Genomic DNA, 25126 nt, shown 5'->3' with positions numbered 1-25126 from the left:
AGATACGATGTGTCGACACTGAAACATCGCATGAAACTAGCGGCGGATCAAGGAGGAAGATCCGAGGGGTCTGGATCCTACCTAAAATTTTCAACTTGTTAAGAAATTTTAAACTAGTTTTAATTTTAAAGTAGCAACCCCTCATTGCATACTCCTACCTAAGCCTATATAGGTCAAAAAATTTAGGCCGGGATTAGGTTGACGATTTTTATAGTGATTGCATAACATTTCTATATGAGAAAGGCAAAAACAGTTATTTAATTTTGTTATTGAAATTTACGTTGTTTCGTTTATTTCCTAAATTTAGAAACTGGTTTCTCAAAAAAATGGCACAAAGGAGAAGCGCGGACTGTCCAAGATGCAGCTCGGATTGCGGCAAGGAGCATCGACAGTGGATGCAATTCAGACAGTGCTCAAGAGTTCTGAGAAGGTATCTAAACAGAAATGAAGAGGAAATTGCTGTAGTCACGATATATGTTAAGAATGCATTTACCAGCGCCAGCTGGGAAGCCATCGCTGCAGCGCTGCACAGAATGGGGGTTTCCGACTATCTACGCCAGATCATAAAGAGCTACTTCTAGAGCAGAGAGCTGCTATAAGAGACTAGCGAAGTGCAGAAGTCAATGCGAGTCACAGTGGGCGTTCCTCAAGGCTCCATTCTTGGTCCAACTCTAAGGAACGCGATGTACGATGGGGTAATAATTCTGCGGCTGCCCAGGAAAGTGAAAATCTTGGATTTCGCGGACGACATGTAACTAACGGTGATGGGTGAGACACTTGAAGAAGTGGAGTTGTCGGTGACGGAGACAATAGACGCGATCGAGAGCTGAATGAACGGGATCAAGCTGCAAATAGCTCACCACAAGTTGTTGGTCAGTAACTGCAAAGCGGTACAGCGGATGCAGATCACCGTTGAGGGCACGTGATTGTATCGAAGCGTGCACTGCACGGTGGTCCCAAAGAGCAAAACAGCGTTTTTTTAGATTACATCAAAACTGTTGACTTTAGCAATATTTTCTAAACTGCTAAGATGTAACGAGATGGAAATTTCACTTTCGAGGTCTGGTTATTAGAGTGTTGAAATGATAATTGACATGATCGTATATCACGCCTCTTGGTTTAGAACCGAGCATATGAGCATAAGGTGTAATGTTTCTTTCTTCGAACCTCTTGCTCTCGTGTACATATTTATTACCATTTATTACCGCATTTTTTCCGAAGATATTAAACATTAGATAGTCCTTCCTGAGTTTCAAAAGAACTTGATAGTGTCCCCGATACTCGGACGTAACACATCACTCGATCCATAGTCGATTTGGTCAAATATGTCGGTTTAGCTAGAAACCCATATTCGTGTATTAGATCCCATAGGTGATCTCAATCGATTGTATCATATGCGGCTTTGAAATCTATAAACAGGTGGCACGTTGTAATTGCAACATTTTTGAAAGACTAGTCGAATCGAAATTATTTCGTTTGTTATGATGCATGCCCCAGTAAAACCTGCTCTGAATTCCCCATTTTTCTCTATGGGCAGCGGTGAACACTTTGTAGGTGGCATTCAGCAATGTGATTGACTGGTACTTGCAACAATCCAGCTTATCACCTTTGTTATAGACGGGACATGTGTACTACTCCCTCATTATTTTATATGAAGAGTAAACTGCAATAAGAACGTAGGGAAACGTATATCTGCAAAAACAAACACGGACATTTAAAAACTACAGCCATTTTCAAAATCTCTCTCGATTTAGCAGAAGCTTTTACTAGATCGAACAATCGACTAATGATACATATGCATACTATGCTGAAGTATGCTCTCCAAAATGTGATTTTGTGTAAAGGTTTGGGAGAAAAGTTCTTCATTCAAACATAGAATGAAGAATTTTGCTCCCAAACATTTACGGAAAATCACCTATAATTCTCACAAGCTGACATCAGCAGCCTGGTAAATATAAACATTTGAATTGTGCGTTTATTTCCCCGGCAAGCAGTTTATCGTATATTTATTCTTCATTGGTGGGAGGGTAACCTAATTTTCACCTCTCAAGAACTTGCGAAAAGCTACTGACAATGCAGTATGGAAGCTCCACCTCAACGGCATCCCTTATTATTGAACGCCCAGGCAGTTTAGTAACTATAATAACATATCGGAAAGAATGAAATATTCAAACCAACAGTCAGACTATAGAAATCATCAATGGGGAAACACGTGGCTGCAACCATGCGGTAGCATGCGGCTAACCGACATTTGTGATTTCTTACCTATTTCACCATTGTGCTATATGATCGGTGTAAAGTCAGACCGGACTAAGTAGCAAAATCTCAAAAGAAGAGAAAATGATAGGATTGAATCAATAATTTCTTCTCCAGCTACATTTCATTTGCGCCAGATTTGAAAAATATTATCATTAGCATGAATTATGAAATGAATCCATTGCGGATAATACCGTAAAGAATGCAAAGATTCAATTTTTGTACACGTTTTTCTCTGTATCAATGTAATATCGCTTAGTCCGGTCTGGCACAAAACCGACATCTTGCATGCGCGTGCGCTTTGTATTCGTTTTCACTGAAGTTAGACTGGACATACGGCATTTGGTAGAAATGCGGCTGCAAATATGGGTATTTCATCAACTTTACTAAAATGTGAATAACTCAAAAACGAAGCATCGTAGCTATGTAATGTAAGCGAACAAAAAATTCTACACAAAGCAAGCTACAACCCTATGCAATAATATGGGGTACTTTTGAATAAAATATCGGAGATATTTTGGTTCGAACTAGAAAATGCTAGCCGTGAGTAATCATCAAAATTTTAAAATTTTAGTTATACCAAAAAATAGCTTAATTCCTTGCGCAACTTTACACGAGAGGGATTGTTGATATCTTTTACGTAAAAGTTTTAAAAATTCGAGAAAGCGCCGCAGCCGATCCTGTAACCTTTCGCCTTAACTGGGTAATATGAAAGTTTGACGATGAAAATTTTCAAAAGAGACATTCCACGTGCGATATTTAAACTATTCGTATCTCTATTGAATTTTGAATGAAATATATACTCAAAGACTGAAAGCTGAAGCCAGCAGGATTGGACTTGCCATCAACGTTTCGAAGACAAAATACATGAGAGGAAGAGGTTCTAGAGACGACAATGTGAACCTCCCACCCGAGTTCGGATTGACGGTGACGAAATCGAGATGGTCGACGAATTCATGTATTCGGGCTCACTGGTAACCGACAACAATGATAACAGCAGAGAAATTCAGAGAGGGATCTTGGCGGGAAATCGTGCCTACTTTGGACTCCGGAGGACGCTCCGGTCGAACAAAATTCGCCGCCGCACGAAGTTGATTATCTACAAGATGCTGATTAGATCGGTGGTCCTCTACGGCCACGAGACCTGGACTATGCTCGTGGAGGACCAACGCACCCTTGGAGTTTTCGAACGAAAGGTGTTGCAGATGGAAGACGGAACGTTACGCAGGCGAATGAACCATGAGTTGTATCAGCTGCACATTCGTTGTATTGGTACGAACTTTCATGAAAAATAACGTATCAAAAACCAAAAATATCCTCAATTCAGATCCTGGAAAAGAAGCCTCCCAAAGTACCCACTCTCGATGGGGGATGCAACTACAATGTGTCTTCTAACTTATCGTCGTCCATATCTGGATATACTGAGTAGTTTGAACCATTTATTTTTCACAGTATTGGTCTGTATAAGACTTATTTATCCATATTTCCTGCACGATAATTCCGAACGAAACAATATGAAAGCTATAAGGATGATTTGAAAGAGACTGCATTGCAATCAACTGAATGCACGCCTTTTATGCTATCGACATAGCCTAGACATTTCACACTATTTACTTCAATGCAAATAAAAATTTTGAAATATCTACCTGTCTCATTCACGAATCGCATTCTCCCTGTCGTTCTTTGTTCAAGGGGCTTGAAAGCACATGTGACCTTGTCTCACTTTACTATATTCAATTGCGCGTTAAAATACTGGACCAGTAAATTCTATTCTGTACATAAATCTTTTTTTCGGGAATATGTGACCAAAAAGTAAACTTCGAATTCCAAAGCAAATTGAGCGTTCCAGGTTCCTGATAAATAAATATGGTCCAACAATAAGGTAGAAACACCAGATAATCTTAAAACGACGCCGTCAAGTAAAGAAGCATGAAAACAAAAAGAATAAAACCAAAAAAATATGGAAGCCCTAGAAAGTTCATTGCATATTTATTAGCCTTTTCTCAGAAGATGGGATTTTCAAAAACATTTCAAAACTTTTTGATGCAATGGTTCTCAACTTCGTACAATCCGGTTTATTCATTTTCTTAATTCAAAAATATTTTTAGCTTCAAATATATGACCATTTCATTTTAATTAATTATTTCATTCCGCATCTTTTTATTCGTTTTGTTCATCTGCGTTCATTTTGTTTTCATTGTATGCATTTTATTCATTTTTTCCAGTTTAATCATTTTGTTCAGTTTCTTCATTTTAATAATCTGACTACTTTTTCAGTTTCAATCTTTTCTTCCAAATAATTTATTTGATTCAATTTATTTCTTTATATTAATTTATAACCTTTTACCATTCTTCAATTTTTCATTTTAATCAATGCATTTAATTCTGCTAATTTTCTTCTTTTTATTCATTTTATCACTTCAGCTCATTTTGTTTATTTGATTCGTTTGTTTTATTTATGCATTTCATTTATTTTTTACTTTATTTATTTTGTTCATCCATTTTTTATTCATTTGATCCATTTCATTAATTTGATTCATTGTATTCACTGGATGAATTAAATCAATTTGATTCATTTGATTCTTGTTATTCATGTGATTCATGTGATTCATTTGCTTCATTTGATTCATTTGATTCATTTGATTCATTTGATTCATTTGATTCATTTGATTCATTTGATTCATTTGATTCATTTGATTCATTTGATTCATTTGATTCATTTGATTCATTTGATTCATTTGATTCATTTGATTAATTTGATTAATTTGATTAATTTGATTCATTTGATTCATTTGATTCATTTGATTCATTTGATTCATTTGATTCATTTATTCATTTATTCATTTGATTCATTTGATTCATTTGATTCATTTGATACATTTGATACATTTGATTCATTTGATTCATTTGATTCATTTGATTCATTTGATTCATTTGATTCATTTGATTCATTTGATTCATTTGATTCATTTGATTCATTTGATTCATTTGATTCATTTATTCATTTATTCATTTGATTCATTTGATTCATTTGATTCATTTGATTCATTTGATACATTTGATACATTTGATTCATTTGATTCGTTTGATTCATTTGTTTCATTTGATTCATTTGAATCATTTTATTCATATCTTTAATTTTATGCATTTCATGTTCAGTTATTCGTTTTATTTCATTCAATTTGTTAGTATGAGTCAATTTATTCTATTAATCTTATAACTATATCTAAACATAATCTTAATTTTTTATTTAATAACCTAATCTAATTTGATTCGTGTATATTATAATTTTGATTTACATTTATTTTTCTACTCATTTTATGAATTTAAAAACCTATTATTTCATTTTTTGCTTTACTTTTTTATTTCGTTCGTTTTGTTGATTTCTATAATTTATTCAGTTTATTCGAGATTTTATTCGTGCAAGACTAGAAACTGTTTTCATCCCACCTCTAGTTTGGTGCATACTTCTCGTGAGTTCTGCAAACTAATCCAATAGTGAAATGTGTAAGAAATGTCTCATCTCACTGCTAGGTGGATTAAATTGGTTTTTAATTCATATCTTTTATTCAAAGTCTGAAATTCAATTTTCCTTTCGAATGTGATTCTAAATGCTATATCAAGAAAAAATGCTCATAAAAATATAATATTTTAATTGTTTTCGTTTTCTCTTCAGATATCTATAACATGCGATCGGATTCAGCGTTACGAACGAAGATGTACGGAAATTACGTAATATATTTTGTTTTCGAAGTCCCACAAAAATAGAACAGAATAATGTTTTTGTTGTTTTATTTACCAATACAAAAACTACTAAAAATCATATCTAGAATCTCCTCAGTTTCAATAGATCCTGTTATCTTACCAATACATCTTGTAGCATTTCGAAGATATTGAGTCGCTATCGCCAAATCTGGATTCCGATTTTCGGTCAGATAATCCGAGAACTTCTGCAAGTACTCAACGCACTGTTTCAAATGGTAACGATGTCTCTGTTGACTAAGGTTTGGATTTTCTTTAGTTGGATTTCCACAGAGATGCTTCAAATTAAGGGTTATTTCTTCCAATACCTCTTGTAGGCCATTACGATTGTGGCATGAAAGAAGTCGAACATTGCTAAGTATTTGAACTGCTTTTAACGTTTCTTCCGAAAGCAAGTCGGTTTTGTTAAGAATCACAATGGAACGTGTTTTGGTGAAGATATTTTTGTCATAACCGAGAGAATTTAGATAATGATCTAAATATTGTTCAAAAGATGTCATTGACGAGCAAAGTTTCCTTTGAAGATCCTTAGAATCAATCATGAGGATTATTAAGTCTGCCATCTCTATGTAATCTTTGGCTTTGGTGATACCTTCCTTTTCCACTACATCGTCCGTACTAGTTCTTAGACCTGCTGTGTCAGCAAGTATGAACGGATACCCACCAATATCATGATGACTTTCAACGATATCTCGCGTTGTTCCTGCAACATTGGTTACGATAGACACCTTTCTATTACTGAGTAGATTTACAAAGCTGCTTTTGCCAACATTTGGTGCTCCGATGACAACAGTACGAACACCTGCCCTCAACCGTTCACCTCGTCTATCATCATGCAAATGTTCTAAAATATCCGCGATCAAAACGACTACATCCATCTTTGCAGATTTCAGAACATCGTCGTTGACATCCTGATCTTCAGCAAAATCGATGTATGCCTCTACATGCGCAATGCACTTCACCAACCTTGCTCTAATTTGATTGTAAAGCTTAGATAGTTCACCACTCGCCTGCAGCAATGCCTGTTTTCTCTGCGCTTCGGTTTCTGCATCGATTAAGTCTGCTAAACCTTCGACCTCTGTTAGGTCCATCTTTCCGGCATAAAATGCCCGTTTCGTGAACTCTCCTGGCTCTGCCAGCCGCACCCCACCGACTGATCCTAAACTGTCGTACATTGCATTCACCACGGCGGCTCCGCCGTGAACGTGAAACTCAACTACATCCTCTCCAGTGAAACTGTTAGGTCCTGTAAATGGAGATAAAATAAAGAATTCAGTTGAGTGTATGAGTAACTGTCGTGTGAGCTAATTACATTTGTTAGTTATTCGTTTTTGATATTGCACTAAACCGTGGTTCACTCATGTTACTATAAGGAGGCAAGTCTTAAAGGGGCCATTCATAAATTACGTAACGCAAAACCCCTCCCCCATATAACAAATTGTCACAAATTTCTCTATACCCCCCTCCCCTATTACGTAGCCAATTCCTCACAAAAAATCCTTCAGTAAACACATGTTACGTAACGTTCTAACTTACTCATCCTCCCCTATATGTCATATGTCAACATGTCATATGTTCGGATGAACCAGAAACTATATTTTTGTAGCAGCACTATCAGCAGCAGCTCAAAAACTGCAAATTAAGTTATTTATTATAGTTTTAATTATTTTTATAACAAACTTACTTAAATAGTATCCTCGTTCTTCCAATGTCGAATCTTTCCTGATTTCACCTTCTCCTTTTCTCTCCTGCTACTCCTTCCTATTAATTTTTCACTGCTATTAAACAATTCTTTAAATAAATTTCAGTTTGCTTACGGTTTGCTTGTCGTCCGACTCAGCGAACGACGACAGATATTCGGGTGGCGCGATAAAATATTCAGCAGATTTAATCTCCTCTGAGCCTCTTCTTGCTGCACTATCCTGATAATTTTATAATTTATTTCTTTTGTTTATTTTTTTCAGATCACAACTTACAATTTGCTAGCCGTCCAAATTCACGTACGCGACAGTAGTACAGAGAGTAGACTGCTCTACAACTAAATCTTCGAATTTTTACTTTACTTAAACTTAATTTTTCGCAATAAAAAAGATTATTCTCCGACTATTTTCCTCACGCACAATTTCTTAGTTTGTTTTGATTCAACTTTTTTTTCTTTTTCTTTCCTCACATGACAGCGTTTCCTCACTATTTCACCTTTGCGAGTGGTCTCACTTGACATGGGTTCGGCTGTCTTGCCGACTGCGGTATTACCGACTGCCTACAGTGACTGCCCAGCGGTGTCAACATACCCCAGCCCGTAACATCCGGAAATTTCTCCGGAATTCCCGGATTTACCATCCTGAATCTCCAACACCGCCAAATTTAGGGTTCGTCGCGGTGCGGATGTGGGCGGTAAATGGATAGTCCGCACCGCAACCGCAAAAAAATAATAAAACCGCACCGCTTACCGCAACCGCACTGCATTTACCGCACCGCACCGCGTGGTAATGCGGTAAATGCGGTAAAAATCTGCATTTATCAAAAGTGTGTTGAAAAAATATTAATTTATTTGTATAACTATATATAATTTCCTATTTACACGAACATTAACTTTGACGGACTCCTCAGAATGAAAAATTTATTAAAAAATGTCAACTTTGCAAGTTTTATTAATAAAAAGCCGTACATCTTGACATAAATACTTTCGAAACAAGATAAACATTAGCATAGCACTGAAGTCCTATGAAATGTAGCTGTATTTCATCATTATACATACAAAAACGTTTTTCAGCTGCAATTAATAGTAAAACTTTTAATTAATATCAGATCAGGTATCCATCCCATCTCAACCGGTACAGAGTTGTTGAAGGACATTTAAAAAACTGCAAAATATGTATGATCTACAGCATACAGCAGAAATGTTTATACCAATAGGGGATTTAAGGAACAAAATACGTTAAAACACTTACTTCGTATTTTTCAAGAAATGGATGTATTCTTATTAAAATACTAAGATTGCACCCTTAAAATTGTATGAGTTGTAATTTTCTAATAGCTAGTTCGAAAGATCTACCTTTTTATGTAGTTTTTCTAATATTTTTCCATAATGCCAATGCAAAAACTTCAATTGAAGTTGGTAGAGGTCAAAAATTGTCCTGTACAAAATTTGGTATCTGGGCTAACTTTGACACTTGTCGCAATATGCAAAGAGGCTTTGAGAAACACTAAAAAATCGAAATACCCTATACTTACTTCGAAAGCTTTAATTTCAAAAAGTTACAAAATACTCCTAACTGAAAAATATTAGTTGTTAAATTGGTAGAAAATATTCCCAGTTGGACGAACAATGGACGTATGCGAAAAAAAGTTATGTAGAAGGAGTCTTAAAAACGAACTGCAGGAAAATTCATTGCGAATTTACACAGAAACCAACAGAGATAGAAATACGATGTTGAAGAACGAATAATAAAGTTATCAGCCTAATTTGGACCCCTGCTTATTTTGGACACTCTTCAAACATTTGTCTCCCTTACTGCTGATTCCTCCAAATTCGTTTGTTTTGATGATGATAATTTCATTCTTTGGGTTGTTTTTAAGTCTTAAGACTTTTTTAAGTTCATCTTTAAGTTCTCCAAATTAATTAAAATTTACAGTTGAGAAAACGCCATCGTACACGATTCATAATCTCACGATTGCCAAGAGGAATCGGGAGAAATGAGGCTTTTTTAAATTGAATTTGACAGTACAATTCAATTGTTTTTCAATGATTGGATTGTGCATTTTATATATTTGAAAAGGTTCGCTTGTAATTTTTTCAAAATGTTCAAAATATGTCGTAAATATAATGGTGCCAAATTAAAAATGTAAGTAACGATGGGTTGAATATAGATTATATTCGGATTTCTTTTCAAATCATTGTAAAGTCCATGGAAATTAGAGCAATTAAATGTTTATTATGTTTCCCTATTGTAAGGTAATAATTTGCGTCGTTCTTAAATGCTAAAAGTCAAAGTTTTAATTCACTTTTTGATGCAGACTTTATCAATTATTTTTTTAAGTGCGGTTGCGGTAATACCGCGCGGTAAAAGCTCATTTCCCGCACCGCATCCGCGAGAAAAAGTGTCTCACCGCACCGCAGTTTTTGCGGTACGGGTGCGGTAAATACCGCGCGGTTGCGGTAATTACCGCAACCGCGACGAACCCTAGCCAAATTCACCACCGCACGCCTATGCACCTTCCCATCCGCAGTTCTTACATCCGCTTGACGAATCCTTCCATCCGCTCCTCTGACTACTTCTTGTATTCTTCCTCGTACCCAGTTCTTCCTATTCTTCCCATCAACAACGAACACTAAATCTCCAACTTGCAATGGCTTTCGATCTTCTATCCACTTTGGTCGATGATTCAGAGTTGGTAGATATTCCTTCGACCAACGTTCCCACAATCTGTTGGCGAGATACTGTGACCGCTTGTAATTATTTCGTAGAGCATCTGCGATGCCCACAGAGTCTCCCATTCGCACGTCCGCACTCGTCACCGTTCCACGGAGAAAATGGTTGGGGGTTATAGCTTCTTCCTCGGCTGATTCTTGTGGGATATATGTCAATGGACGAGTGTTAATGATATCCTCAGCTTCAGCCAACGTTGTTGAAAGGATTTCGTCCGTTAGCTTTTGGCCATCATCTAGCACACGCAGAGCCTCTTTGATGGATCGCACCATCCGTTCCCAAACACCGCCCATATGTGGTGTCCCAGGAGGATTGAAGAGCCATGCGGTAGCAGTCGATGAAACCTTTTCAGCGCACTCACTGTTAATCTTTTCCATCGCTTTCTTCATCACTATGTCTGCCCCATGGAAACAGGTAGCATTGTCCGAAAAAATTTGTTCCGGAGCTCCTCGCTTGCATGCAAATCGTCGGATAGCCATCAAGCAAGATTGCGTAGTCAAGCTGTGAACTATCTCCAGGTGTACGGCCCTTATCGCCATGCACGTGAAGACAGCGATCCACCTCTTCTCTTTCCTACGCCCCACCGTGACCTCGACAGGACCCAGGTAATCAACACCCACTGCACTAAAGGGACGCAAGTGAGGGGTGATGCGTTGAACCGGCAGTGGTGCCATCATAGGAATGCGAGGTACACAGCGATTCACCTAGCACCACACGCATTCTTTTGTCACTTGCTGTATTGCAGCGCGAGCATTTGGTATCCAAAACTTCTGCCGCAATTAGTTGAAAACGGTTTCTCGATTCGCATGGCCGTACTTCTCGTGGAAATGCAGGATCAACTTTTTTGTTATTTCGTGCTTCCTGGACAGAATTATCGGATACCTTTTGTCGAACGGGATTGACTCGTTCTTTTCCAGCCTGCCTCGTACTCTCAACACACCCTCTGCATCAAGCACCGGCGACAACTTGTAGAGGCAACTAGATTTTTCAATTTTTGCAAGTGGCAGATCTGGTTTATGCTGCAGGTTTTTCATCAACGCACTCATCTCGTCCGGAAAGCTGTCAAATTGCACCTGCTTCCACAGAATGGTTTCGGCCTCTCTCAGTTCCTCCTGCTGAAGTGGCTTCTGAACAGTCAAGTACTCAGCCTTTATGTGTCTGTGCTGGATCTTCGTGGCCTTGGATGTAACGGTTGGTAACCCGGCTTTCTTACGCTGAATGTTGGCAATAAAGCGCACTGCCGTTGCAGTCACTCTAACCAGCTTTACCCATCGAGAAACAGCTGCAGCGTCGACCACCGCATGACATAGCACGACTCCTCGTGCTTCTTCATTCGTCTCATCTATTCGCCCAGTGCATGGCCACTGATCGGGCGATTGATACAGAAAATACGAACCGTTCTTCCATTCCGCATCATTCTGTAATGGTGGACCACGGCCCCATTTGGTGAGAACATCTGCAGCGTTTTGCTTTGATGGCACCCAGTACCAGTCTACCAATCTCGTCAAGTCCAGAATCTCCCCAACTCTGAATGCGACGAACTGTTTGTACCCGTGCGTATCGGAATGCAGCCAGGAAAGAACTGTTCGTGAATCGGTCCAAAGAAAGGTGCGTGCGATCTGTAAATTATGTGACGATAGAATCGTTTGACTCATCCTGGCCCCAAGAACCGCAGCCATCAACTCCAACCGAGGGATCGATTGTCTCTTAAGCGGAGCCACCTTTGCGCGGGACATGACCAGGCTACACTGTACCGATCCGTTCACGATAGCACGCAGATATGCAACACAGCCGTAGGCATGCTCGCTCGCATCCGTAAAAATGTGCAATTCAAGCGAGTCGACCGAGGTCGATACAGCATCCCCTAAATAGCATCGCGGGATTCGCAAGGCTTCTACCTGCGGCAACAAGTCGGTCCACTGTTTCCACTTTAACCAAGCCTTGTCGTCGATTAGTTGGTCCCATTCACAACCGTTTCGCCACAAGTGTTGAATGATTACTTTACCATGAATTGTAAAGGGAGTTAGCAAGCCCAGTGGATCGAAAAACCCCATCACACAACTCAATACTATCCGCTTCGTCGGTCGCTCACCGTCGTACAGGTACGCTTTTATATCCTCACGGTGTTTTATGTTGAACGCAAATACATCCCGTTCCGGATCCCAGAATACTCCTAGCACACGCTCGCTACATGCCTGTTTATCTTGGTTAAAGAGTACCGGTTCCATTGGTTTCTCCTCTCCCAGAGCTGACAGAAATTGCGGTGAGTTCGTCACCCAATTGCGAATCTCAAACCCGGCTTGTTTATGGATGTGACTCACCTGCTTTGCACGTTCTACGGCTTCTTCGACGGTGTCAACACTGTCGAAATAGTCATCGACATAATGCCGATTGATAATTGCCCCCGCAGCTTCCGGATATTGTGCCGCATGCTCTTCTGCATTTCGGTTCTTGATGTATTGCGCCGACGCCGGAGAGCACGTCGACCCAAACGTGGCGACGTCCATCACGTACACTTTCGGTGGCTCACTACTGTTATCCTGGAAGAGGAAACGTTGTGCTTGCTTGTCCCCGGGAATAATTTTCAGCTGGTGATACATCTCACGGATATCGCCACCAAAGGCAATCCTTCGTTGGCGGAACCCAATGATCACCGACACCAATGGCACGAGTAGATCGGGTCCCTTCAACAACATTGAATTTAGTGAAACTCCTTGCACAGTTGCAGCAGCATCCCATACTATTCGGACCTTGTTGGGTTTTTTTGGGTTCAACACAATATTGAGAGGAAGATACCACACTTTGTCACATTCGGTGCCAACCAGCTCTGATTCTGTGGCTAGATGAGCATATCCATTCTCCAGGTACCTTTTAATCTGATCCCGGATGTTTTGGTACAATTCCGGTGATTTCTCCAACTTTCTTTCTAGCTGCTTCGTCCGCTTGAGAGCCATGGGATAGCTATCCGGAAAATGCACGTCGTCCATCTTCCAGAGAAGTCCGGTCTCAAAACGATTACCCACGCGTTTCGTGGTTCGCTCTAATATCGAACGAGCCCTTTGGTCTTCAACCGATTCCTGCTGTACACTCACCACCGATTCTTCTAACGCATAGTGACTCTTTAGAAGGTCATGAATCGCTTCATTGGATACCTCTTGATGATACCCTAGATAGCTTCCTGTCAGCGCTGAATCTGCTTGTCTCGGTCCGTAAATTGTCCAGCCGAGCTTGCAGCGAACTGCGATTGGCTCATTTGTAGTTCCGGCTTTCGCTGCTATCGGGGCAAACGAATGGATATTGTTAAGCCCTATTAATATTTCCGGACGGCCATCATACGATGAGATTGCCAGGCCTCGTATGTGTTCGTATTTCGCCGACAATTCTTCGGCATTCAACGTTTGATGAGGCAGCAGCATCCTCTCGACCGTACGAACAGAATGAAGCAAGAACTTGTCACGGCTTGTCCCACCAACCGCCGAAGTCCATACGCTCATCCGCCTAGAGCTTTTCTCCACACGTGTGACGTCTGCCGTCCACTTGATGGTGAGTTTCTCCTGCACGCCTACAAGTCCCAAACGATTTGCCAGTTTGTTCTCGATCAAAGTAACTGATGCTCCCTCATCCAGAAAGGCAAGTACTGTCACTGATCTTCCTCCGCAATGTACCTGCACCGGAACCATCCGAAACAGCACCGTGCTGCTCGAGAGAATGTGTGCGCTCATGCCGACCACGCTTGTGACTGGATGAACTAGTGGACTTTGCAGCTCCCTACAGTCACCCACATTGCAACGAATCTTAAAACGACACTGACCACCGTTTTCGTTGAGGCAAACTTTGCACAGCTTCCATCTTGTCACTACTTTCATGCGATCGCCGTACGACAAGTCCTTCAAGTCTTGGCAGAATCGCACACGATGGTCAGTTCGATGACACACCTTGCACGGCTTTTGCTGCGCCCGATTGGACCCGTCAGCGCTGGAACACTCTACCTCGGAGTGGCTATAGAGTGCTGCCTTCTCCTTCGGTTTGCTTCTTCCACTCGTACCTGCGGCAAACCTAGCATCCGGTTTGTACTCGAAAGTGACATTCACCTCACAAGCATCTGCCACGATTCTCGAAATAAAATCCGTAAACGTTCGAAGTGTAACTGGATTCTTCTTTCGCTTATACTGCACCCATTGACGATTTTCCCCGTCCGGAAGTTTGCCGACCAAGTCTTGGATGAGAATCGGATTCACCAAGTGGAGCGTGAGTTCCGCTGCTTCCAAGTGTTCGCACAGTTGCTCGACCGCATTGCCGAACGGTATGAAACTGGCTAGCTTTTCAGCTTTTGGTGGCTCGAGCCTGCGTACCTTTTCAAGGTGGCTTTGCAGCAACTGTTCTGGGCGTCCATAAAGCTGGCGGAGTTTTGCGATTACTCGTGGGACCGACTTTGGAAGAAGAAGCTGGCCTCGGACGGACTCCAGTGCTGAACCCTTTAGACAGTCTTGAAGTCACACCAGATTTTCCACATCAGAATATCCACAGGCTTCATTGGATGCTTGATAGGCGCCCAAAAAGAGAGGCCACTCTTCTGGTTTCCCCGAGAATGTTGGAAGCTTCTTTGTAAGCCCACTTCTCGCAGCCAATTGAGCCCTGCTTGGTCCGGCACGCTGTTGCCCCAGCCCGTATGGAGTTGTATCAACTATTGGCCTCCGGTTTCTTTCGCCGTTTTCGTCGTCACAGCCCTCGTCGCCGTCTGTAATATCCGACCGATTTTCTTCATCACTGGTGCCCTCGGCGTTCTGTGCAAACATCTTCAGATTAACTTCCGTCAATTTGCCGAACGCCGGAGGACGCAACGGGGTAGATTTTCCGCCGGATGCTCCGGAAAATCCTTCTTGGGGATCAGCGACCGATTTTGTTTTCTGTCCGCTGTTCACCATTAGCGCTTTCTTCAACTGTTCCTCTACGAAGGACATCTGATCCTGATGGATCTCTTCCATCTTCCTTATGTGGCAAAGATGTTCCTTCTTCTCCTGCAGTTCCCTTTGATGTTGAAGGCGTTTTTCCTCGATCTCCCGTTCACGAAGCTCTCGGTCTTTCTGCAGCTCCTTTTCGCGCAGCTCACGGTCTAAACGCATCCTTCTTTCCTTCATAGCGTTCTTCATTTCAATCTCCTTTTCCCGCAACAAACATTCCGCATCCATTTCCTCCTCCAAACGCTTCTTCTCCGCTTCCATTGCTCTGATTTTTGCAGCAACGGATGGAGGCAAGGTCGGAGGTTGACGCTCGCGGGATTTCGCGCTCGATCGGTCCGATTCCTCCGTATTCTTCTTCGAACGGTTTGCCTTCTTCTGCTTCTGGTAAGATTGGGAAACTGCTTGGCAACCATCTTCGGGACAGAACCATTTCGTGTCCTTTTTTGTCGCCACAGTAACTTCCACGCAACGGGAGTGATACCAGCGCTCACAGCTGTCACAGGCAATCATCTCCTCGTTCTGCGTTGATACCTTCCCGCAAGCTTCACACGGAGTCATAGTGAAATCCATGTTCGATTCGCTCATCGTGATTGAGGTTATCCGAAATCTCGCTATTTAATTTTTGAGTTTGTTCGGATGAACCAGAAACTATATTTTTGTAGCAGCACTATCAGCAGCAGCTCAAAAACTGCAAATTAAGTTATTTATTATAGTTTTAATTATTTTTATAACAAACTTACTTAAATAGTATCCTCGTTCTTCCAATGTCGAATCTTTCCTGATTTCACCTTCTCCTTTTCTCTCCTGCTACTCCTTCCTATTAATTTTTCACTGCTATTAAACAATTCTTTAAATAAATTTCAGTTTGCTTACGGTTTGCTTGTCGTCCGACTCAGCGAACGACGACAGATATTCGGGTGGCGCGATAAAATATTCAGCAGATTTAATCTCCTCTGAGCCTCTTCTTGCTGCACTATCCTGATAATTTTATAATTTATTTCTTTTGTTTATTTTTTTTCAGATCACAACTTACAATTTGCTAGCCGTCCAAATTGACGTACGGTGACAGTAGTACAGAGAGTAGACTGCTCTACAACTAAATCTTCGAATTTTTACTTTACTTAAACTTAATTTTTCGCAATAAAAAAGATTATTCTCCGACTATTTTCCTCACGCACAATTTCTTAGTTTGTTTTGATTCAACTTTTTTTTCTTTTTCTTTCCTCACATGACAGCGTTTCCTCACTATTTCACCTTTGCGAGTGGTCTCACTTGACATGGGTTCGGCTGTCTTGCCGACTGCGGTATTACCGACTGCCTACAGTGACTGCCCAGCGGTGTCAACATCATACTTTGTTGTACCCCTCCCCCCTGAAAGCGTTACGTAATTTATGAATGACCCTTAAGTGCAAATAGTCAGAGTAACATTCCCAATACATCCCTATACAAAGTGGTATGTTTTCGGTTCAAAACTGGATTCATGTTTACTTATTAAGAATGTGGAAAATATTCTTGAGAAAATCCATTTCGTACTACCAGTTTAATTATATTCTACAGACTAGCTACTCGTGGTCAAAATTCAACTAATTAAAGCACCACGAACAACAATTGAGCAACCGGAAATAAAAGTAGTAAGGACAGAAGAACCTTGCTTAAAAACCGCATTTCAATATATTAAAATGTGAAGATCGAAACTAAACTTCAAGCGCAATTGAAATTCTTCGCCATAAATCGCATAAAAAGTTCTTAATCGCAAAACTCGACAAGGATGAACCACCTGGACTAATTAAAGATAAACCTCCAGTATAAGAACCGGTTAAAAATAATTAATTCGTGCGCGGTAGCTTCCGTATACGTATACCGTCTATGTAAAAAGTGTCTGTAACTTTTTACACAGACTTGTGGAGACAAAAGCAGTAAAACTACCAACCATGAATGTGAACTGGCACCACGGTTGATCCCGTAAGCTGTGCATAGGCTTTCTCCAACACTTCCGCTCGCAAAACCCTCGTGCTCGCTTGGCTGCACTTTTTAGCAGTTCGCTAGGCTGCAATTTTTGGCACTTCGCTAGTCTGTGCATAAAGTATCTCTAACTGAGACCAGAGTTGAAAACACGTACATGGCATCCCTATACCATTTGTATTGAACTGACATAAGTCAACGTACGGCATGACTCAATTTTTAGACATTTGTTAAAAAGTGAAAATATTGGACAGCTAATTGAAGAAATGTGTTGTTTTGGACGGGTGTACCTCATTAGGTATAAATACGTTAGGTATAATGGACGTTAGGTATAATGAACGATGTAAATGTTTGAACATTTGGATGTGGTAGAATTACTCTGGAAGCTGATCAAACTCGATCAACATTTTATTCTACTGTATATATTTGAATTAATCTGAACTCAAATAAAAGAAGCAGACCGAATGTGTGGTATGCGGAAACTCAGCTTGCGTTAATTTCTCTACGTACAACCTATAAATTTCAAATGTCTAAAATAGCAATTTTTTTAGACTGATATGAACACTGAAGAAGACTACAAGTAATATTTGAAATACTGGTATCTGATTAATGGTGAAAAGTAATTGTTTTTCATTATTATTATAATTAATTATAATAATTATTAATGTAGTGGAATTAAACGGAAGACATCTATCTTAAGAAGATTAATTGGGACATTCCGCCAAGTCGCTCAAAAAGTTTTTTATTTGGAAAAAAATGTAATTCAACTCGTTTTTTCTATCTTTGATAGTACTCCTAACGAACCGTCTTTCGCTTTTTCAAATAAAATTTGCAGAAAACCCTCCAAAAATCACGAACTTAGCTCATTTTATCGCCACAACTTTGTATATAACCCCTTAAGGTAAGAATAACGCGCATCAACTTAGATTAGCTCTTACATACGTGTATGGTGCATACATACATGTCCAAGAAGGAAACATGGGCTTTTGAAGAACAGCTTATGAAAGAAATAATGATGAATTTTATTATTTTTTCAACGAATATATGAATATTGCTGCTTCAATATTGATTATCTCCTTTATTATTAAGTTCAATGATTATATTCTTGAGGTCATCAAAATTGAAGTACGGAAACTGTCTGATACGAGAGAGAGAGTTTATTTGTGTACTGTAACGAGGTACTGAAACGAAAAAGGTATCGTCATAAACGTAAAATCTGTAGCCTTAGGCTGATGCTGTACATAACAGTGCAAGTTTCCATAGGCTCCAAAACTTGATGTTTGTTCATTATTTGGCTATTTTTAATATTTGGATGCAACTATATTGGTTATACACACACCTAGAAAGAATCGTGTAAATTTACGTCTCCTGACCCTGACATATACGAGCAACAAAAATGACTTAGTTTTACGTTTGATTCCAATTTTACATGACGTTGTATTTCGTAAAGCACGTAATTTTACTTCACATGTGGCGTTTGTTCTGAATGGTAGTAAGTGTAATTTTATGTCGTTGGGCATGTAAAATATATGTTTCATGTAAAATTAAGCGGAACACGGTTATTTTTCGTCTATTAGTGAATTACGGCTTGTTAAATTGTGTCATGTTTGCAATTACGTCAACGATAAAATTCAGAATTTTTTGGTGTGCATATAACAGACTTGAAATATAATTGTACCAAACTGTTGAATTAAATCAAAAGATACTTTCTTCATCTCGTCCACGGAAAAAATAGAAAAAAACCCTTAAGAGGCAAGGGATAAATATGTCGAATTGTATTTTTCATTTTGGAATCTCTCGATAAACTCGAGAAAGTGTAGGATTGATATGTCTATAATAACGAAAGCCTTGCGATTACTTTTATATTTTTGTGAATTATGCCTATCGTCCATTATGCCTAACGTACATGATGCCAATTATGTCTAACGTATATTATGCCAATCGTCCAATATGCCTAATGTATTTATGCCAAACTCCGCGCACCCGTTTTGGACATGTCGGTGAATAACAAAAACTTTAGACCATAGTGCATCCAGTGATGCCACAAGTACAGATTTATCTAGAAAGGTACAGATTTTTGAAGCATTTTTGGTACAGATTCTGTACGGTACAGATTACAGATTTTTGTGAAAAAGTAGATTGGTAGACTTTTTTTTACATGACAGCAAGGTAAAATATGTTAACCCTGCGATGCATCCTAGTAAACAGCAGGTAAACGTTGTGTTAGGCAGCAGTGATGGCAAGAATTTGAAGTGGAGCTGGTGCTGATTGAGCATGAACTGAAGATGACATTAGAATGCGATAGACGAAAAACCTGCTTCCAGCAAATCAAAGGGATGATGTCTCAGTGAAAGTGAAATCTTATCGGAGTGCATACATTTACTCTGACCTGCTCCATTTGAATTCCAAGCAGGTTTCTAGTATCCTATTGATATTACCAGCCCCATCTCAGCTTCTTGCCGCTACTCTGTTGGCCACGATTGGTTACAAACAAAGTGGCAGCGAGAATTTGAGCTGGAGCTGATATTGATATTACCCAGTCAAACTCACACGGAATTCTAACTGGTTTTCGGAATTCCAGCTCAAATAAAACAACCGAGTCAGAATGTCTGGTTTGATTTCTCCGAATGAAAAATATGTATAAGAAAAATGATTTTTTTAAAACAACCTTGTTATTATTTGGGTACAGAATCCGGTACAGATTTTTCTATAGAAGAGTACAGATAGAAAAGATTTTTCAACTCCCGGTGCAGATTTAATTGTGGCAACACTGAGTGCATCAATAACATTTTTCTGCAGTGTTTATACTGATGGTTTTTCTTATTCGAGGCGAGATCTCCAGCGCAATTTATATTGAAGTTTTATATCCGATTTTTACATTATAGTATATTTGTAGCGAGTTTTACGTAGCTTGTTCTATCTACGCGACTTTTATTTTCGTTTGGTCAATTCAGTCTCATTCAAGCTTCGAAACATTGTACAAGCTTTAATTTGAAATGCATGTTGTATCTATCGAAGATTACCTGCATTGAGACAACCTCCACATCACTGAATGCCATTGGATGGAAGTTAACTGGCATATAACAACATTTTGTAAAATAAATCATATCTCATATCTTAGGGTTTTTTTCCCTCCACCGTACTATTATTACCTGGAAACCAAATCACCAATCCCCGATCAATCATTTCCGCTGTCTTTGTGTGATAGATCCGCTTCAAACAAACTTTTCTCGGCGCCGGAAGAGCATTCGTTTTTGTCTTCGATCGCAACACATCACCACTAGCAACACCGGAAACTCTGATCACCGCGACACCGCACTTTCCAGCACCTTAAACCAGTGGGTATTAATGTAAACACCAATCTAATGTAATAATTTAATATAATGACATAATAAATACCTGAAGACAGTCCAAAAATTGTACTTTTTGACGAGAAACATTTTCCGTTGTGCTTCAAACGCGAACAAATAAGCCGGCAAAACATATTCGATGATTTTTCGATGTTACTGTACTACATTGTTTACGTTCCGGCGCTGCAGTTGACAGCTCACAAAAGAAAGAGGTTCCATAGAAGACGAATTATAATAATTATAATTTAAAACACAACCCCTCACATTTGTACTCAATATGCTTTACCATTCATATGTCAGTGCCATTCCAATCGAACATGAGAACTTTCTATGTTCTCGCACGGAAAGTATTCGAAGTTATTTTGCTCTAGTTGGATGCTGTGTTCAATTGAAATGACACTGACAGATAAATAGTAAACAAATCATATTGGAGATTCAGAGTCTTTAACTGACACGATTGGTAAACATACATATAAAATATTTTCCGCTCATTTAAAATGGCACTTGTTCGACGTTAGTTTTGACCGCTCCATTTCTCACGATCATGCGCAATGGCTATAACATTATGAATACATCCCAGCGAGAACCCAGTACAACATCCAAATTAATGTAAAATCGTTCGTTGAATGATTCGTTCAGCGTCGGTCGTAACGCTTAACAAATCGTCTTACGAAGGGCGATTTTGCCTTGCTGGGATAACAGGACAGAGAGAAATGCAATCGAAACAGAGTCGATTGGTTAGTCTTTAATGGTGCTATGCGGAGAATACGATTTTTCTACATGTTGCAGTTTCACCTAAAATATATAAATAACCATTTGTAAGTACGTATAAAAAAACAAATTAAATTTACATTTAATGTTAAACATCTGCATGATTTCGAACAGCAAAATGGAGTCCAACACACAATGGTTTAAATGATTTTAGCCTCTTTAAAACTAACCAGTCGATATAAAGCAGACGTCGTGACATCTATATGTGATTGTGATTTGGTGTGAGCCTTAACTTTGCACGCTTTATCAGTTCTACATATTGTTGTGTAAATTTTCTTTTACTCATTTTGACATAAATTGTTGTGTCACTGGAACCGGAATACTTACTACTGAACTTGGGTAGTTGAGCATTTGAGTTACCTATTGTGTCTGAATCCAGTGAAAACTGCAAGACTTGGTCCGATATATAGAGAAGCTTCGGTTTCTAAAATCATAATTTTTTTGCCATTTTTTCAATTAGTAATGTCTCCGAAGACTAAGAGTGTTGGCTAAAATTGGTAAAGGATTTAGTTGCATATGTTATATGTTTTGATTATGAAATTCAACCATAACTTTAATTATACGATTATTATTTTTAATTTTTTTCCGAAATAATGAATAAATATATAATTTTTTAATTGAATTCTACACAACTACACAAATAGAACCTTAATAAAGATTGTACCTTTCATCCATAAATTGATCAATTAATGAAAAGCAATTAGTGACACTTATTTTCGTGTATTTAGAGATTCCAGTTGTGTAATAAAATATCAATATTCAATTTATGTATGAATTACTGACTTCCGAAGGATTTCACAATTTAATTTCATATATTGAAACTTCGGACGGTGAAACAACCTATCAATTAAAATAAGTAATTATTTTAAAACCTATTGTGATTTTCAACGATGAACTAGCTTAAATCAACAATACGATCAGTTGAATTCCAGTTATTTACGTACCCGCCGAAACGGTTGCGTAACGGATTACGCGATTGTGTCCAGGCTGAAACAAATGTAACAAACTCACCCATCAAATTCACCCGAAAAATGGGCCGGAATTCTGGTCGGTTCTAGTTAGCATTCCGGTACCAGCTACCCAATCCATTCTAATTAGAATCAGTTGTGTCACTGGAACCGGAATACTTACTAGAACCAGCCAAAACTCCGGTTCATTTTCCGGCTGGGGAGAAAAGCATCGTTTGTGCCCAAGCTGAGACGTTTGTGTCAAGGCTGAAGTTGACGACATAAAAATCAGCGCCAGATATTTTTTCACATAATAAACGGTCGCATATTTGGCATCGAAATAAAAGATTTAACTATTTTTTTGACTGAAATTTGAATAAAAATGTTCTCCGTCTAAAGAAAAAAATATTTGATTCCTCCTTTTTTTTCTGAAAGGCCAAAATTTCATTGAAGGATATTTGGTACGAGAGCGTTTTCACAAACAAGAGGTTTGTGGAATTTTTGGAAAATTTTCGTTAATAATTTAATTTTTTAATTACTACAATGTTAATTAACAATAATTTAATTAAGATTTTTTTGACTGAGCTGACATATCATCTTATTTTTTTCATTTCTTTTATTTTCTTTTCGAAATTGAAAAGAAAATTAAAGAAATCAAAAAAAATAAGAATATGTCAAAAAATTTATCTTGAACAACGTCCTCAAATTTTGGAATTCAATTAAACATGATCACCGAGTAAACTTTTTGCAGGTGTCTATTCAGCAGCCAGAGGATATCAAAAAGATCCCATCGCATCCTGTGGTCTGTGTGGTGCGAATTATTTCGAACCATACAGTTATTGTTATTATAGGGTAGACGAATCCGTATTCATCTCATTAGTCAGGATGTCACACTATTTCGCTGATAACTCATAACTATAGATAACTCAGATGAATACGGATTCGTCTACCCTATAATAACAGCGTACAGTGATTGGATTGAATTTAAATGTGTAGGTCAACATCTTTGCTTCGTTCCTAAGAAGCAGGACTATAAAAAAACTGTAAAATACTCCCGTTTGAGCGAAGCGAAAAGTTGAGTACAATGCATCCTTATTTATCCTACCATTTGAATTAGTGCACAGTAACCCTACACGCTTTATAAGAACTTTGATCTAAACAAGTCCTACGGTCAGCGATGCCAGATTTACAGATATGTCTGTATTTTACAGACTTTCGATGGTCTCCTACAGACGTAATCAGAAAGCTACAGACTTTTAAAAGAGTAACAGTGTTTAACAAAATTGCACTAGAACAATTGTATCCGAATTCGAGCGATTCCTTCACAGTAGTTTTCTAATTTCAAGCTACTTTTAAAGTAATAACCTAGTGTAAATAGGATTTACACAACCATCTACAGACTTTTACAGACATTTTAATTATTCTGATACAGACACTTCACAAAAACATATGGCATCGCTGCCTACGGTCATTGTATCCACCGATTTATCGGAGACGATGTTCAATAGGCGAATCCTATCGAAAAACGGTAATGTCGAACAACTGCTTCGTTCTGACGATATGATGCTTAAAAAAATGTTTCATTGTGGTACGATAAAAGAGATTATAACTACTAGAGGGAGCAAAGCGCTACTGTCTCCATGTATTTACGGACTGAAACATGGGGTCTCGCTCTAGCATGTTGTATCCCATTACATTGACATGTGTGTACCTGGGGCAATAGGTGTCAAACTAATGGACCTAGCATATGTGAGAGCGAGATGATAAATTTTCAGTGTTAGCAGCGACATGCGACCGCAACTAAGGAACTAGAGACCAATTTTGAATGCGTTATTTAGGAAGTTTCTCCAGTTATTCTCGAAAAATGACTTAAATTCACCAAAATTGGACCGACCGAATAGGTTTTTTGAATGGTTTTGTATGTTTGTTTATATGTCAGCTGTCGGGGTCATTCGCTGAGTAAACTTTTGTGTATGTGTAATTACAAAACTTTTTGGATGAAATCATATCTACTGTATTCTTCTGGTTTTTCCGGTGTTTGATGTTCTTGTTTATTTGGCTCTTCTCTTTCCGCTCGCGCAGTTTTCCGATGTGATTCACATTCTACGCTAGCTGTTGCAATCGGTCAGTTTGGAGATGGGCCGCGTACCTATACCGACTAGCTCAGTGTGAGTGATTGAGGGCCCGCTGGCCGGTCTGGCCTCTCCAATTGGTACGCGAAGTATTTGAACGTAATGTTGCAGAAGCATGCTATAATATTAACCGCTGGTACTTCCTTTCGGGATTTGTATACACAGAGCTGCCATTATTGGGTCGGATGTTATTGTTACAGGCTCTTCTGGATTGTCGGACCCGATCCCTAGCTCGACGCTTCTGTATTTGTTCCGTCCGCTCTTGTCTATCGAGTATCGATATCGCCCTGTTTAACCAGTTCGTTGGGTCTGTTCCAGCTCTTAAGTGGGTTTCTTGAAATGCAATCACTGAGGCTGGCTTGTCATGCACTAACTGTTGAAAATCACCATGGATGAACCAGCTATACATCTTCCTCTACAGCGCAAGGGATTTATCGTGACATCCTGGTTATGTACTATGGGGGGCTTCTTCGCTTACTGTCATGGTGAGCTTGATGGATCTGCAAGATATTTGGGAAGTGACTGGACCGATGACCAAAGATTTGTAAAGTGAAC

At 39.1% G+C, this 25126-nt stretch overlaps 1 protein-coding gene and 1 long non-coding RNA gene across 2 annotated transcripts; both read right to left on the bottom strand.

The window, feature by feature from the left end:
- Positions 1 to 7206: 7206 nt before the first annotated feature.
- Positions 7207 to 14935, bottom strand: LOC131683744 (uncharacterized). Its single transcript, XM_058966003.1, has 4 exons — positions 7995 to 14935; positions 7836 to 7940; positions 7703 to 7779; positions 7207 to 7264 (listed from the first exon to the last, which is right to left on the bottom strand). Exon 1 carries the CDS (start codon positions 14312 to 14314, stop codon positions 11228 to 11230), a length of 3087 nt encoding a protein of 1028 aa, XP_058821986.1. The 5' UTR covers positions 14315 to 14935; the 3' UTR covers positions 7207 to 7264; positions 7703 to 7779; positions 7836 to 7940; positions 7995 to 11227.
- An 802-nt stretch (positions 14936 to 15737) lies between these two features.
- LOC131683745 (uncharacterized) lies at positions 15738 to 16762 on the bottom strand. Its single transcript, XR_009304556.1, has 4 exons — positions 16443 to 16762; positions 16283 to 16387; positions 16150 to 16226; positions 15738 to 16097 (listed from the first exon to the last, which is right to left on the bottom strand). It is a non-coding gene; the product is annotated as an uncharacterized LOC131683745 (long non-coding RNA).
- Positions 16763 to 25126: the final 8364 nt, after the last annotated feature.

This window comes from Topomyia yanbarensis, chromosome 2 (genome assembly GCF_030247195.1).
Source record: "Topomyia yanbarensis strain Yona2022 chromosome 2, ASM3024719v1, whole genome shotgun sequence".
Classification (NCBI taxonomy): Eukaryota; Metazoa; Arthropoda; class Insecta; order Diptera; family Culicidae; genus Topomyia; species Topomyia yanbarensis.
Note: the sequence above shows the minus strand (reverse complement) of the source record. Positions and strands in the feature narration are given on the sequence as shown.